This window comes from Ahaetulla prasina, chromosome 2, assembly GCF_028640845.1.
Source record: "Ahaetulla prasina isolate Xishuangbanna chromosome 2, ASM2864084v1, whole genome shotgun sequence".
Taxonomy (NCBI): domain Eukaryota; kingdom Metazoa; phylum Chordata; class Lepidosauria; order Squamata; family Colubridae; genus Ahaetulla; species Ahaetulla prasina.
Window position 1 is genome coordinate 121,252,108 of NC_080540.1, and position 13,822 is coordinate 121,265,929.

The following is a 13,822-nucleotide window of genomic DNA, read 5'->3' on the forward strand; positions in this document are numbered from 1 at the left end:
GATTTGATTTTGCTTTATGTACCCTGAACTAAGCACTATTTCTAAATTATAAAAACTCAAAATAATTGGGGCAAGGCTCTGTTAAAGAACCAGGAAGTCACTGACGGGAAGAAAAGGAGAAAAAAAAAACAGTGCAGGATTCACTGGAACTCCAGTTACACTAATCTCTATTCAGTAACACTGAAGTAACCTTGTTTCAGAATCAAAGCAAGTTTCTTTTTCAATAGAAAGGTGAGACCTCATTTGCTGACCTGCCCATTTCACAAAAGCAGGTATTCTCTGGAGCAGGGGTCTCCAACCTTGGTCCCTTTAAGACTTGTGGACTTCAACTCCCAGAGTTCCTCAGCCAGCTTTGCTGGCTGAGGGACTCTGGGAGTTGAAGTCCATAAGTCTTAAAAGGACCAAGGTTGGAGACCCCTGCTCTGGAGAAAAAGAAGCTGGCATTCGATCAAAGGAACAAATTTTAATATCTATTATTAGAGCAGTCGCTTCATATCAGGAGCTGTTGTTCAAAGCGGGATTAGATTAAAAAAACAAAAAGACCTTTCGGAGTCCTGCCTGACCCAGCTCTGGACTTTAGCAGCTGTTTCCAACACAGCAGAAAACAGAACCGACAGTTTCAAACTAAATCTACTGAGACCAGATGTCTCTCAATACAGATGGAATCAATTCCAAGAAGGATGCAGCTAGGCAGTTAGATAATCTCATTAGATGCCAGTCCACAAGACGATTTCCCTTTTGTAGAGGGTTCAACACATGTAAACAAGGTAATTGAAAAGAAAGTGGTTCATCATCAGATCTTATTTTCTTTCCCATCTCTCCCTTTGTTTTACCTCTTGAGTCTTCCGTAGGATTTTCTCCAGGAGAATGAGGTAGTTCCCTGCATCACGACTAACTAACTCCTGAAGGGTCCAGCAGTTCAGACAAAGCCCAGCTATTTGGAAGAAAGGAAAAATAATTAGAGAATATCCAATCATACCATGAAGTCAAGAGCATAAGTAGTCTTCACTACAGAAGTCTGCTTGCACACACGATTTTGCAGATGGAGGTGTTGCACCTACATTATCTGCATTCAAGAACATAGGATCAGATCTTTTGCCCTGCACAATCGTGAGTTATTTATACTCATTGATACTATGCAAACACACAATGTATGCCCTTTTTAACCTGAGTGTGTATACTAACTGTCATTCAGAGCAGGAAAACAAGTGTACCAACTGAAGGTAGGATGGCCCAGAGAAGGGATAGGAAAAGGCTTTTCTGCCTTTTAAAATCATAGAGGGAACGTCTTTGTATTTAGACTAATCCTTGGAGGAGAGGCAAAATCAGTCCAGGTGGGAATTGAGATTTAAGTTAAAACCCTCCTTCAGGTCTGATGCTCTGAGACTATCCACTGAATGATAGAATTGATCTGAGAACAAAGCAGAAGAACTGTATATTCCATTTTGAAATACATTTAGTAACAGTAATTAATATTACAATGCAGGCTAATTATTGATAACTTAAATGGCAAAGTGAAGGTTCATACTGTCAACATGATATACAAACACCGGGCTGGTCTGTGTCTCTTTCTTAAGTTATTTTTTAACCGGCCTCATATTTAATTCACCTGGGCTAAACAAGCCTCTAAATCACGGGTGAAATGTAAAATTTGTTACTACCGGTTCTGTGGGCGTGGCTTGGGGATAATGTGACTGGGTGGGCATGACCAACTTTTTTTTTTTTACTTTTAAAAGCATTTTTTCTACAACCTCTTCGGCCAAAGAGGTTGTAGAAAAAAATGCTTTTAAAAGGCTCCTCTGACGATCCCAGCTGTGTTGCCTGATCGTCAGAGGCTATTCTTTTAAAAGCAGTATTTTTTTTCCTTTAAAAGAAAAAATAGCCTCTGATGATCAGGCAACTAAGCTGGGATCGTCAGAGGAGCCTTTTAAAAGAATTTTTTTCTACAACCTCTTCAGCTGAAGAGGTTTTAAAAGCCTCTGACGATTCCAGCTGAGCCGTGCAATCTGGCTTTATTTTTTTACTTTTAAAAGCATTTTTTTGGCAGAAGAAAAAATGCTTTTAAAAATAAAATTAAAAAAACTTCTGATGATTGCGCAGCTCAGCTGGCCATGTGGGGGCAGGGATTTTTGCTACCGGTTCTCCAAACCACCCGCCACTATAGCTACCGGATCAGGCTATCTAGTCCGAACCGGGAACATTTCACCCCTGCTCTAAATTCAGTAACCTGTAGAAAGTAATTAAGATGCTGCCCACTGGTTCATGTAACTCTGTATTGCTGCAGCACCTACCTAAAATTTAAAGTAGGAGTTTCTCCTACCCTAATAGGAGATGCCAGGGGGCAAAAACAGCCCTTTATTTTCTGTAAATATGCTCGAAGTGTCAAATAACACATTCTGAAAACAGCAAAATGTTATAGCTGGGTGATAGTGGGTGGGAGAATTCATGTTGCTGCAGCCTGATACAGTGGGGGAGATACTTTTTCAGAATGCAGCATATTCTTCTTAGAATTATATTGTCCCCCGGAAATGCTAAATCCTTAACTTGGCATCTGTGGTTAGCATTTCCTCTCTCAATTCTTTGTCATGTAAGAGCAGCTCAAAGGTTGCAACCAGCAACTGTTGAAAACATCACTGGAAGATGTAAATATCAAGGTTCCACCCATGATAAAGACATAGGCTGACCAACATTAAAGCAGACAATTATCATGTCATAAATTGTTATAAATTGTCATAAATATGATTGAAGCCCCTGGCCTTCTATAGTCAGTATTTTAGACTGATGGCAGCCAAGATACAAAATGCAAGATGGTACATTATGGAACGCCATGACTCAGTGCCTTTGGCGTTGAGTCATGCCGGCCACATGACCACGCAGATATCTTTGGACAGCTCTGGCTCTTCGGCTTTGAAACAGAGATGAGCACCACCCCCTAGAGTCGGCAACAAGTAGCACGTATGTGCAAGGGGAACCTTTATCTTTACCTTTACCTTTACATTATGGAACTAACTGACAATCGCATGTAAAAATGACATTAGAAATACGATGTGTGTACTGAAATGGCAAAACTCCATCTAATTTAGCCTGTTGAGGATACTGGAGTGCATTTCTTTAAACTGTTTAGCATGTTCTCTCTCTCTCTCTCTCTTGCCCCACGCTTTTTTTTTCAATGCTAGGCAATTCCCTTCATTTGCAGATCCCTTAAAAAAAACAAAAGTCTGTTCCGGAGAATTCTTAGAACGTTTCAGAGGGCCAGAAGGAAGCGACAGGCTGAGGATTCCGTCTAATTCAGAGGTGTCAAACTCAAGGCCCATGGGCCGTATCCAGCCCATGCATGCTTAGATCTGACCTGCGGGCCCACTTGGAAACAGCAAAGGAGCGGCCCATGGTGCCTCTGCCAGGGAAAACGGAGCTCGAGAGGGCTGAATGCAGCCCTTCTGAGCTTTGTTTTCACTGGCAGAGGGTTGCAGGAGTCTGTCCCAGCCAAAAACAGAGCTCGGGAGCCTGTTTTCTCTGGCAGAGCGCTCGGGTCACAGGCGTTCCCGATACAAGTGACTTCAAGCTGGCCATGCCCACCCTGGCCCCCAAGGCCAAACACAACCCTGATGCGGCCCTCAATAAAATCGAATTTGACACCCCTGGTCTAATTAATGACCCAAATATCCAAGTGGATACAATAGATGCATCTTCTCTTTCTATTCTGCTATCACACTTGGACTGGTTGCTATTGAAAAATTCTACAAACAAAAGGCTATGCACATATCTTGCACAACATGCACAGACTTTTGCATTCAGCATACAAATGCAAAAATATTCAGAATTGGTTAGTACTACCAGACATGGGCAGCCAGTGTAAATTATTAGGGTGGCTAGGAAGCCTCAAGCAATAGCTTGAATGCACAAACATCTAGGGGTCTCTCTTTCCCCCAACTCCTTTTCTCTGCTCGTCCCCTGCCCATATATTCTTTCTTTCCCCTTTCTATTAGTTGTAAATGGACCTGTAGAGCCTGTTCTAAGGCCTCCAACCCTCCAATGCTTCTCATTGTTTCTGCCTCAGTGATGAAGACATGATGAACAAATCAGAGACGTTAAAGCCTCATTAAGCTTAGTACACCTATTTATTTTAAAAATCCAACAAACAGGCCCCACATTTTCCAGTGGCCCCTCCTCAACAGCATTAGGTATACTTGCAACCCACAGAGTCCTGTTTCAAAAAAGAAGCCAGTTTTTGAGCAGAAAAGAAATTGCTTACTCCTAAATCTATTTGGACTAGATTTGGAGGCATTTGCATTCAACAAATATAGGAAACCCAAGGAGCAGGGAAGAAAGGAAGTTGCCAGAGTGAGGAATCTTCTTTCTCTCAAGAGGCATTGAGCTCAGAAAAAGTTGACTGGAGTTTAGACACTGCTATTCATTAACCCACATTGGAAAATGGCAGTGCCTGGGGAAATGGTGCTTTATTTCCCTCTTCTAAAGCTCTGGAAATTGAAGTGAGGTTTCACTAAGTAACAGAACAATATTCCTGCAAAAGAAGGCAACACACCTGCAGCAGGAAAGATGGAAGGACAGACAATCCTGCTGAACATTGCCCAGCATTGCCTTCCAGTATTAGTGTGTCATGCAGGTGGGAAGGATTTGGAAATGCCCAGGTTTTGAATTAAACTAGGGTTGGTGCATCTACCCCTCAAGTGGAAGTTTCTCTCCTTGCTCTTAAGTTCTCTCAATGATGAGAGTAAGCAGATACGTCTGGGGGGAAAAAATCTGTTTAGGGGATGAAGGGGAGGGAATTGAAGATGAAAACCAGCAGTTTTGCTGTTTCTAGACACTTTTTATAGTATTAGTCAAAGGAGAAAAATGGAACAGAAGGCTACACAAGTCTATTCAGCCATCATATATAAGTTCAATAAATGATCTTAATACCATTCATATCAAATACAAAATTTGAAGCTATGGAATCAGAATTTCAATTTTCAAATGCATTGGTAACACTACCACAAAGTTGTCGTCTTCTTTCTTTTGAAGCAACTACAAACATTTCCACCACTAAAGTCCCACCTGTAAACAGCATTCCTCTTGCTAGCCTGACCTTGTTTGACTCCCAAGGATGTTTGGCCTGGTTTAACCTTTGGAATTAGTCTTTGTGGTGACCTTGTTGCTATTGAAACTTGCAGCATCACAAGGCCAGAGCTCAACACAAAAATACACCTGTGATACTAGAGCAAAGTACCCGAGCACACATTCAGTGTTTACCATATTCCCCCAGTTCTCAAGGATATCTTTTTTTACTAAGTAAGGGGTTATTAGTTAGGCTCTTAGCAACTTTAACCTAGAATAGAAATGGAAGAATTGTGATAAGGAGGGGTAGTAATAGTAGTTTATTTTTTAGATAAATTTATTGTTTTAGATAATTTATCTCCCCTTTCTTTAGAGAAGGGGAGATAAATGAATTCATATACTTGGGGAGTAATAAAACTCACTGTTCATTTTATTGTTTTAGAGCACACAAATTTTAATTTTCTCCCAAACCAGCTTTTGGTACAGGGGTCCAAAAATCAGCTATGGTTCTTAGCTCAGCAAAACCTGCATACTAATAGTTTTAGTACACTACTAGTACTTCTTTACTAGGACTATATTCTGCTAGTAGTATCTTCTACTAGCAGTACTTCTTTACTAGTAGTAAGTAAAAGTTTTTTCACTTACCTGTCCATGTACTTGCAGAAAACGTGCTTTTGCTAAGGCCATGGAGGCACCTCTCCAATGCATGGTGGATCCTGTCCTCTGTACACGTCGTGTGCTGCATTTTATTTCATTTCCTAAACAAGATAAATGAATTAATTAATTCAAACCTAATTAGAGTAATCCACCCCAATTTTTAGCTTAATCCACCTCTGACTTTTAGGTTTCTTGGTTAATTTGCCATTACATTCTGCCTTTGAGATGCATACAACTTCCTATCCAGACCACTAGCATCTCCACAAACTCTGCTGCCAAGATAAATTTTCCCCCAAATTTGATTGCTGAATTGTCATGTTGCTAGATGGGGAAAAGAGCCCTTTGTTACTGGGCAATGTAGAACAGCAGTGGTAAATGGGACAAGATAAACAGAAGTTATTCCAATGCTAAACCAAAACAGGAAAGCTTTCGCTCTCATTTGTTTTCCTCTACAATTTTTGGTTGGAATCATTGCAAAAACAAGAAGCTGTGTGAAACCCACAACTGTTGGCTTCCTATAAACTGGAAATGTGCTTAAGATGAAAGCGGGAGAGGGAGTACGAAGCACAACCAAGTTACAACCTGCTATGCCCTGACAATTTTGCCACTCATTCAATAGAATTGTTTTATGCTAAGGATTCATACACAGAGGCTCTAAAACTGTGTTTCTTCTTCCCAGCTCAAAACCTTGGGTACAACTCCAGGAGCTTCATTTAAAGTTACTATGCACTTTTTTCTCAGACGTAGCCTCGATTGTAGCTCTTAAAACTCCATCCCACATGTCTAAACTTATTGTCTGAGTTCACATATTATTCTAAATCACAGTCTAGATTAACCTGCTATACATAGTAAGCCTGAATGGTGAGTTAATGTTTTAGTGAATAATAATTTCCTTTCCTTTCCTTTCCTTTCCTTTCCTTTCTTTTTCTTTCCTTTCCTCCCTCCCTTCCCCTCCCTTCTCTTCTCTTCCCTTCCCAGCAGGTAGGTAAGTGGCGGAAGGGAGTGTGATGCAAGAGCAAATGGACTGGTGCTCCCTTGGACTTGTGGGAAACTGCCAGGGAACACTGAGAATGAGATCATGTGACCACATCTGAAAGTGACAGTGTAGTGAGGTTGAAGCAGCCTCAACAGCCCTGCAGTACTGAAACAGCAACAACTTTCCCAAAGTTCATTTCTTTTGAGAGTCCTGGGCAGTGGTGGGATTCAGCCACTTCGCACCACTTCAGGAGAACCGGTTGTTAACTTCCTGAGCAGTTTGGCAAACTGGTTGTTGGAAGAAATCATCAGGGCAGAGAACTGGTTGTTAAATGACTTGAATCTCACCACTAGTCCTGGGTCCCAGCATTCTGTAAGTTAGCCCATTAGAGGTACCTTAGTTCGAAAACTTTTGCCCTATGATGCACTGTTTCACCCAGTTAAAGGTTACAGAAACGCAAGTTTTAGTAGTATATTAATTGTATTATTAAAATCTATCACGGTAATATTTTTTTCTCCTTTGCTCCCAATTTCTTTCTCTTGCCTTAATATATTTTTTGGCAGTGTGGCCTGTGCCCGAAATGGATTAAGCATTTCTATTATCAAGCAGCGGGTAAGATCTCCATTTAAATTCAGACAGAAAGGATGAAGGAAATAATCAAGTTCTGGACATGAGATCATTTACCAGGGGTGTCAAACTGATGGCCTGCAGGCCGGATATGTCACATGCAGACCACACCCACCCCAGCGAAGGGAAAAAACTTCACAATACTTCACATGACAGCAACGTGATGCCTCGAGTTTGACACCCGTGATTTAATACTCTATCTCTAAAGAAATCTGGGGTCAGGTAGACATACTTACTTAACATAACATAACATAACATCAGAGTTGGAAGGGACCTTGGAGGCCTTCTAGTCCAACCCCCTGCCCAGGCAGGAAACCCTACACCATCTCAGTCAGATGGTTATCCAACATTTTCTTAAAAATTTCCAGTGTTGGAGCATTCACAACTTCTGAAGGCAAGTCGTTCCACTTATTAATTGTTCTAACTGTCAGGAAATTTCTCCTTAGTTCTAAGTTGCTTCTTTCTTTGATCAGTTTCCACCCATTGCTTCTTGTTCTACCCTCAGGTGCTTTGGAGAACAGCCCGACTCCCTCTTCTTTGTGGCAGCCCCTGAGATATTGGAACACAGCTATCATGTCTCCCCTAGTCCTTCTTTTTGTTAAACTAGACATACCCAGTTCCTGCAACCGTTCTTCATATGTTTTAGCCTCCAGTCCCCTAATCATCTTTGTTGCTCTTCTCTGCACTCTTTCTAGAGTCTCAACATCTTTTTTACATCGTGGCGACCAAAACTGGATGCAATATTCTTGCTTGAAAACCATGCTTGAAAACCATGGAATCACAGCTGCAAGGCTTAACAAGAAGCCTGAAAACACCTGTGGATGACTTATTCTCCTAAATCTTGACAAGATCTATCTTACCTCTTACACCTCAACAATCTGATCCTTTAAGCAAATTGCCCTTCAAAGGGAGAAGTTCTAGGACAGGCAACATGGTTAACATCCAACACATCTAGTGTGGCTTTAAATATCTGCTGGAAAAGCATTTGGTTTTGGACAACATCGCCACTTTCAAAAAGCTCACCTCTGGAAGAAGGAATGTTCTTCTTCCAAAGCTCAGAATTAAATGTGCTTTGAAGAATAGAAGAAGATTTTTTTTTGTTTTATTTATTTATTTTTGTCATAACAGTATATATAAGCATTAACATGTAATAACTATATAATATATAAGCATATATATGAGCATAAGTATGTAATAACTGTATTAATTGGATATAATGAAGAGGAACAATAGGACAGGGAATGGTAGGCACATTTGTGCTCTTATGCACGCCCCTTATAGACTTCTTAGGAATGGGGTGAGGTCAATAGTAGATAGTTTTTGGTTAAAGATTTTGGGATTTTGAGAAGAGACCACAGAGTCAGGTAATGTGTTCCAAGCATTAACAACTCTTTAATGCTTGGAACACATATAGAAGTCATATTTTCTGCAATCAAGATTGAAGTGGTTAACATTAAGTTTAAATCTATTGTTTGCTCTTGTATTGTTGTGATTGAAGCTGAAGAAGTTTTCAGCAGGAAGAACATTGCAATAGATGATTCTATGTGTTAAACACAGGTCTTGTCGAAGGCGGCGGAGTTCTAAATTTTCTAAACCCAGGATTTCAAGTCTTGTGGCATAAGGTATTTTGTTGTATTCGGAGGAGTGGAGAATTCTTCTTGTAAAATATTTCTGGACACGTTCAATTGTATTGATGTCTGAAATGTGGTATGGGTTCCAAACAGGCGAGCTGTATTCAAGAGTACTTATTTTTATAAAAAGTATTTATTTTATAAAAAGAAAAAAGAAGGAACTCATCTCCAAATCTCAATGTCTTCATTACATTTTGGAACAAATGTCATAAGGGAAATGATGACTGGATAAAGGACATGATTCATATCCTGAACATGGCCAGAAATAGTATTTTCTAATGTCAGCTCCTTACACAAAGGTCCATTAGCGGAAGAAGGGTGATTCCTCAACTGGCCTGAGCAAACAGAAGTCTACCCAGCCTCAAATTCACTTTTTTTCACTCAATTCCTAATTGAGTAATCAAGAACTGTCAACAGCCGCAGAAAATGAAGAAAAAATATTCCCGTAACTTAAAAAGCCACAGGGTACAGATTTGGCTTATGTCATAGTTTCCTCACATGATAATGAACATTTTCTGACTTCATGCAAACTTAATGCAGATTGTCTAAGGCTGTCAGCTGTACAGGTTCCCTGTACATTTAACCTCTAAGATCTGCATGAAATCTCTGGACCCTCATGATTATTGGACTGGGCTGAGATGTCATGTTAACAAAGTATGAAATTGGGGCCCTTATTTCAGGGAAAAGACAATTTGTCAAATGATCAAAAGACTGTAGGCAAATTCTTTCATAGCTTTCAGCAATGTCATTAACGTTCCCACTAGATTTTATCTTACCCTTTCCCATTTGTCTTTTGGAAGACGCCTCTGTAGACAACTGCACTAACAGCAGGGAAAGTAACCAATATTCATTGTTCCACATCGTTACTTTTCGAAAACTGCTGCATCAGTCCAGATATCACCATGTAAATATTTATAGTCCCTCAGTCCATATTATGACATCATGATTCAAATATTTTTAGATGAATCAGTTTTTTAAGAATCTTTAGCTGCCTCAGAAAGCCAATGCTTTCGGTATTTTAGTCAGAACTGTTGAATCTGAGCATGAGCTTTGAACTAACTCTCAGTGAGCCATTTGCAAACTGGACTCTGAACTTATTCAGGGCTTGGTGAAACTTAAAATTCTAAGTAACATAGTCAGAAACCTACCTTTGTACTTCAGAAAAGAAAGCAAAGCAAACACCTTTCTCAAAGGAACCAATTCCAATTTCAGAAGAGCACCAGGTGTGACCTTTTTAAGAACTCCCTCACAACTTATTTTCAATGATTTTAAACATTCTTGTGCAATTTGTGTACCTGTTTTTCCACACACTAGAAACTCTGGTCTGTCTGATTTTTACAATTTCTAGTTTATGATTGGGCTCTGTTTTGACCTTTTGCCCAAAGTTTTACTTCTATATTCTGTTGACTTGGCCTATCAGTAATTCACAGGTAAAAAATACCATTTTGGGAGTGGGGGGACAATGAGATGTACAAATTGTCCAATTGACAATCAAATCACATGGCTTTTTTACTTCAGCAATACAGCCTTCTAGAGCTGGGCTGAAGGATTGAACTCTATCAATTCCTTGAAACATCACTGAGTGTTTCTTCAGTTCTGTTGCCAACTCAGTTTGGAATTTAATGGCAATAGCTTTCCTAACCAGTTTTTCCTTGCAACCCACGGAGGAGGATTAAATGTTTAACATTTGTATGATGCTAACCTTTGTTTGTTGCTAAACTAGAAACAAGGGACACCACTGATACCAAATGGTGTTTTTCCTCAGCCAAATTATTCCCGGCTCCTTTAGCAACTTGCCTTCTGCTCTGCTAATGTTCTTCATTCTAGAATAAAATGATTTAATTGGAAATCAAGAGAGTGACCTAATGTTCAAAATGTGAGTAGAGTACAAAATCAGGATATTTAGAATAGAACAGAATAGAACAACCACAGGGATAGCCAAGGCACAAGGTTCAGATGGATCTCAATAGACTTGAACACTGGGCCCTATCTAACAAAATAAAATTCAATGTAGAAAAGAGTAAGGTTTTATTTACACTTAGGCAAGAACAACCAAATGTACTACAGATGCAGATTATGTGAAACTTGGTTCAACAGCAGTAGCTTCAAGAAGAGAGATCTTGGAGTCCTAGTGGACAATCACTTAAGTGTATGTCAGTAGTGTGTTGCAGTTGCCAAAAAAGCTAGGCTGCATTAAAACAGGGGTAGAATCAAGGTAACAAGAAGTGATACTACTGCTTTATAATGCCTTAGTAAAACCACACTTGAAACACACTGCATCCAATTTTGGTAACCACAATATAAAAAAAAATGTTGAGACTCTGAAAAAATGCAGAGAAGAGCAACAAAGATGATTAGGGAGCTAGAGGCTAAAAGATATGAAAAATGTTTTCAGGAATTGGGTATGTCTAGTCTAGTGAAATGAAGGACTAGATCTAGGTGACATGATAGCAGTGTTCCAATATTTGAGGGGCTGCCACAAAGAAGAGGGGGTCAACCTATTTTCCAAAGCACCAGAAGGCAAGACAAGAAGCAATGGATGGAAACTGAACAAAGAGAGAAGCAACCTAGAACGAAGGAGAAATTTCCTGACAGTAAGAACAATCAACCAGTAGAACAGCTTGCCTGCAGAAGTTATGGGTGCTCCAACACTGGAGGCTTTTAAGAAGGGACTAGACAGCCATTTGTCTAAAATGGTATACGGTTTCTGCTTGAGCGGAGAGTTGGACTAGATGATCTTCAATGCCTTTTCTAATTATGATATTCTGTATGACCAGAACAGAACAGAACAGAACAGAACAGAAGAACATAACAGAACAGAGCAAATACTTTATTTGGCCAAATGTGACCCGAACCCTAACCCTAAGGAATTTGTCTCTGGTACAGAAGCACTTAGTGTACTTGCAAAAACAACAAATGATAAATAATAATTTGACTGTGTGATGAACCATAATAATAATGATAAAACAAGTGAAGCACCACTTGAACACCACTGACATTGACAAATTCACCATTAATCAATTACAAAAGGCAACTTTATTTGGAATAGCTTACACCCTGCCACAATATCTGTAACAAACATCCACATCTGTCTATCCCAGGTCCTTGGAAAGGATTCGATAGATAAAATGCCAAATCCATCTGGCTGAACATCTGAACATACTAAAGTTTGCAGCCAGTAGAAGAAAATAAGAGGTAATAAAAGGATAAATAATACTAAGCCACAATCTATTTATTTATTTATTATTGGTTAATATACATGCATATTAGACAGAACCTAGCATTCACCATATGTTGTCAACTGTGATAATTAGGTGTTCAGCAGAGTGATGGCACAGTCCAGTTGTCTTGGCATACAATACCCTTTAGTAGCATCCCAAGGGGAGGAAGTGAGACAGTGTCCAGGATATGAGGGATCTGCAGACAATCTCTCCTAGTTATGGTCTTCTAGATATAGAAGTGCACCATGAGCATAATCTTGAGTGTGGCAGACTGGGTGCCACTGTCATCTATACAGAATCCCTTTCCTCTCAGACTTCCTGTTCAACTTAGTTCCAATCTAGCACTTTTAATGTCAAAAACCTAGGAAACTGGGGTGTTTTTTTCTGGTAAATCCCCAACCCCAGAGTATATCAGTATTCCTTCTTGTGCTGAGATTGTCCTAGGGGACTTCAAGATATGCACGGAAGTAATTGGAGGAACACACATCAGAACTTCATGGTACCCTTGATAATCATGGGGCCATCTTAAGATGACATCAATTTAGCACAGATGGCAGAATGTAGTTTGGATTGGGTTTTCTCAATCAAGTATAAGAATAATGTCAAGCCCAAGCCCAGAGACGACCCAGAAAAACCCTATTGAGTTCAATCCTTTATTTGCTTACACCTTTGGTGGGAAGGTAACAGTGTTCCGTGCACCTTTGGCGTTTAGTCATGCTGGCCACATGACCACGGAGATGTCTTCGGACAGCACTGGCTCTTCGGCTTTGAAACAGAGATGAGCATCGCCCCCTAGAGTCGGCAACGATAGCACTTATGTGCGAGAGGAACCTTTACCTTTACCTTTACCAGAATATTGTCAAACTAAAGTTATAACCTTCCAACCTATTAGATATATTCTAAGAAAGTCTATGGTGAGGCTAACCTGAACCGCTTTCCCTCTCCCCCATCCAACTCTGGACTGTGCACTCAATTAATTTGGATTTCTTTCAGGGAAAGCTCTGTGTTCAAAAATTCACTGAGAGCAGAGGTCAAAGGGCTATCGGCCTCTTTTAAAGAAGCTCTAATTAGATTATTCATGAAGGATCCTAACCTGGGCTCAGACGATGAAGATAACTACGGTCCAATTGCCGACACTGGAATCACTAGAAAATGTTCCCAAGCAAGTGGATAGTAAATCCTTGACCTCTTGTATGAAACTGTTCTTTATATCCATTTTAAGCTAGTTTGAAGCCTGGTTTTGGAACAGAAACTATCTTGTTTACCTTGTGCTATCCCAAGCTTTAACAGCAAGTCCTCATTTTTTCTGTTCTCTGTAAAAGTATCAAAGTACATCTTTTCAGCCAAGGAATTATGTAAAAATAATTATACTGCATTAGCATAGGAAGATTAATTTTCACTTTAATAATGCTTCCATTCTGTTTCCTTATTGGTGATTGCCTAGATAATGTTACATGCAAGTGCAAATCAGCATTCAGAAAGAGAGAAGAAACGTTTATTTCTAAGCATACTGAAAAATGGTTAAACCCACCCAAAGAGCCACAAAAGCAGGATCCTGAAGATAAGAGATTTATTTACAGCTCACCTGTGGTTCATAAAGGAAGAAGAAGGCCAAAAAGGTATAGTTAGATTCTCTGAAAACAATTTACCGCAAG

At 39.8% G+C, this 13,822-nt stretch overlaps 1 protein-coding gene across 3 annotated transcripts in view; it reads right to left on the reverse strand.

Moving 5' to 3' along the window:
* Positions 1-13,822, reverse strand: part of PIK3R5 (phosphoinositide-3-kinase regulatory subunit 5) — a 63,739-nt gene that overhangs the window by 28,340 nt on the left and 21,577 nt on the right. For all 3 annotated transcript variants that reach the window (XM_058166179.1, XM_058166177.1, XM_058166178.1), the window contains exons 2-3: positions 5,701-5,813; positions 834-934 (exon numbers count right to left, since the gene is read on the reverse strand). In XM_058166179.1, the coding sequence (XP_058022162.1) occupies positions 834-934; positions 5,701-5,800 (201 nt within the window). In that variant the 5' untranslated portion in view covers positions 5,801-5,813. The remainder of the gene's footprint in view (positions 1-833; positions 935-5,700; positions 5,814-13,822) is intronic.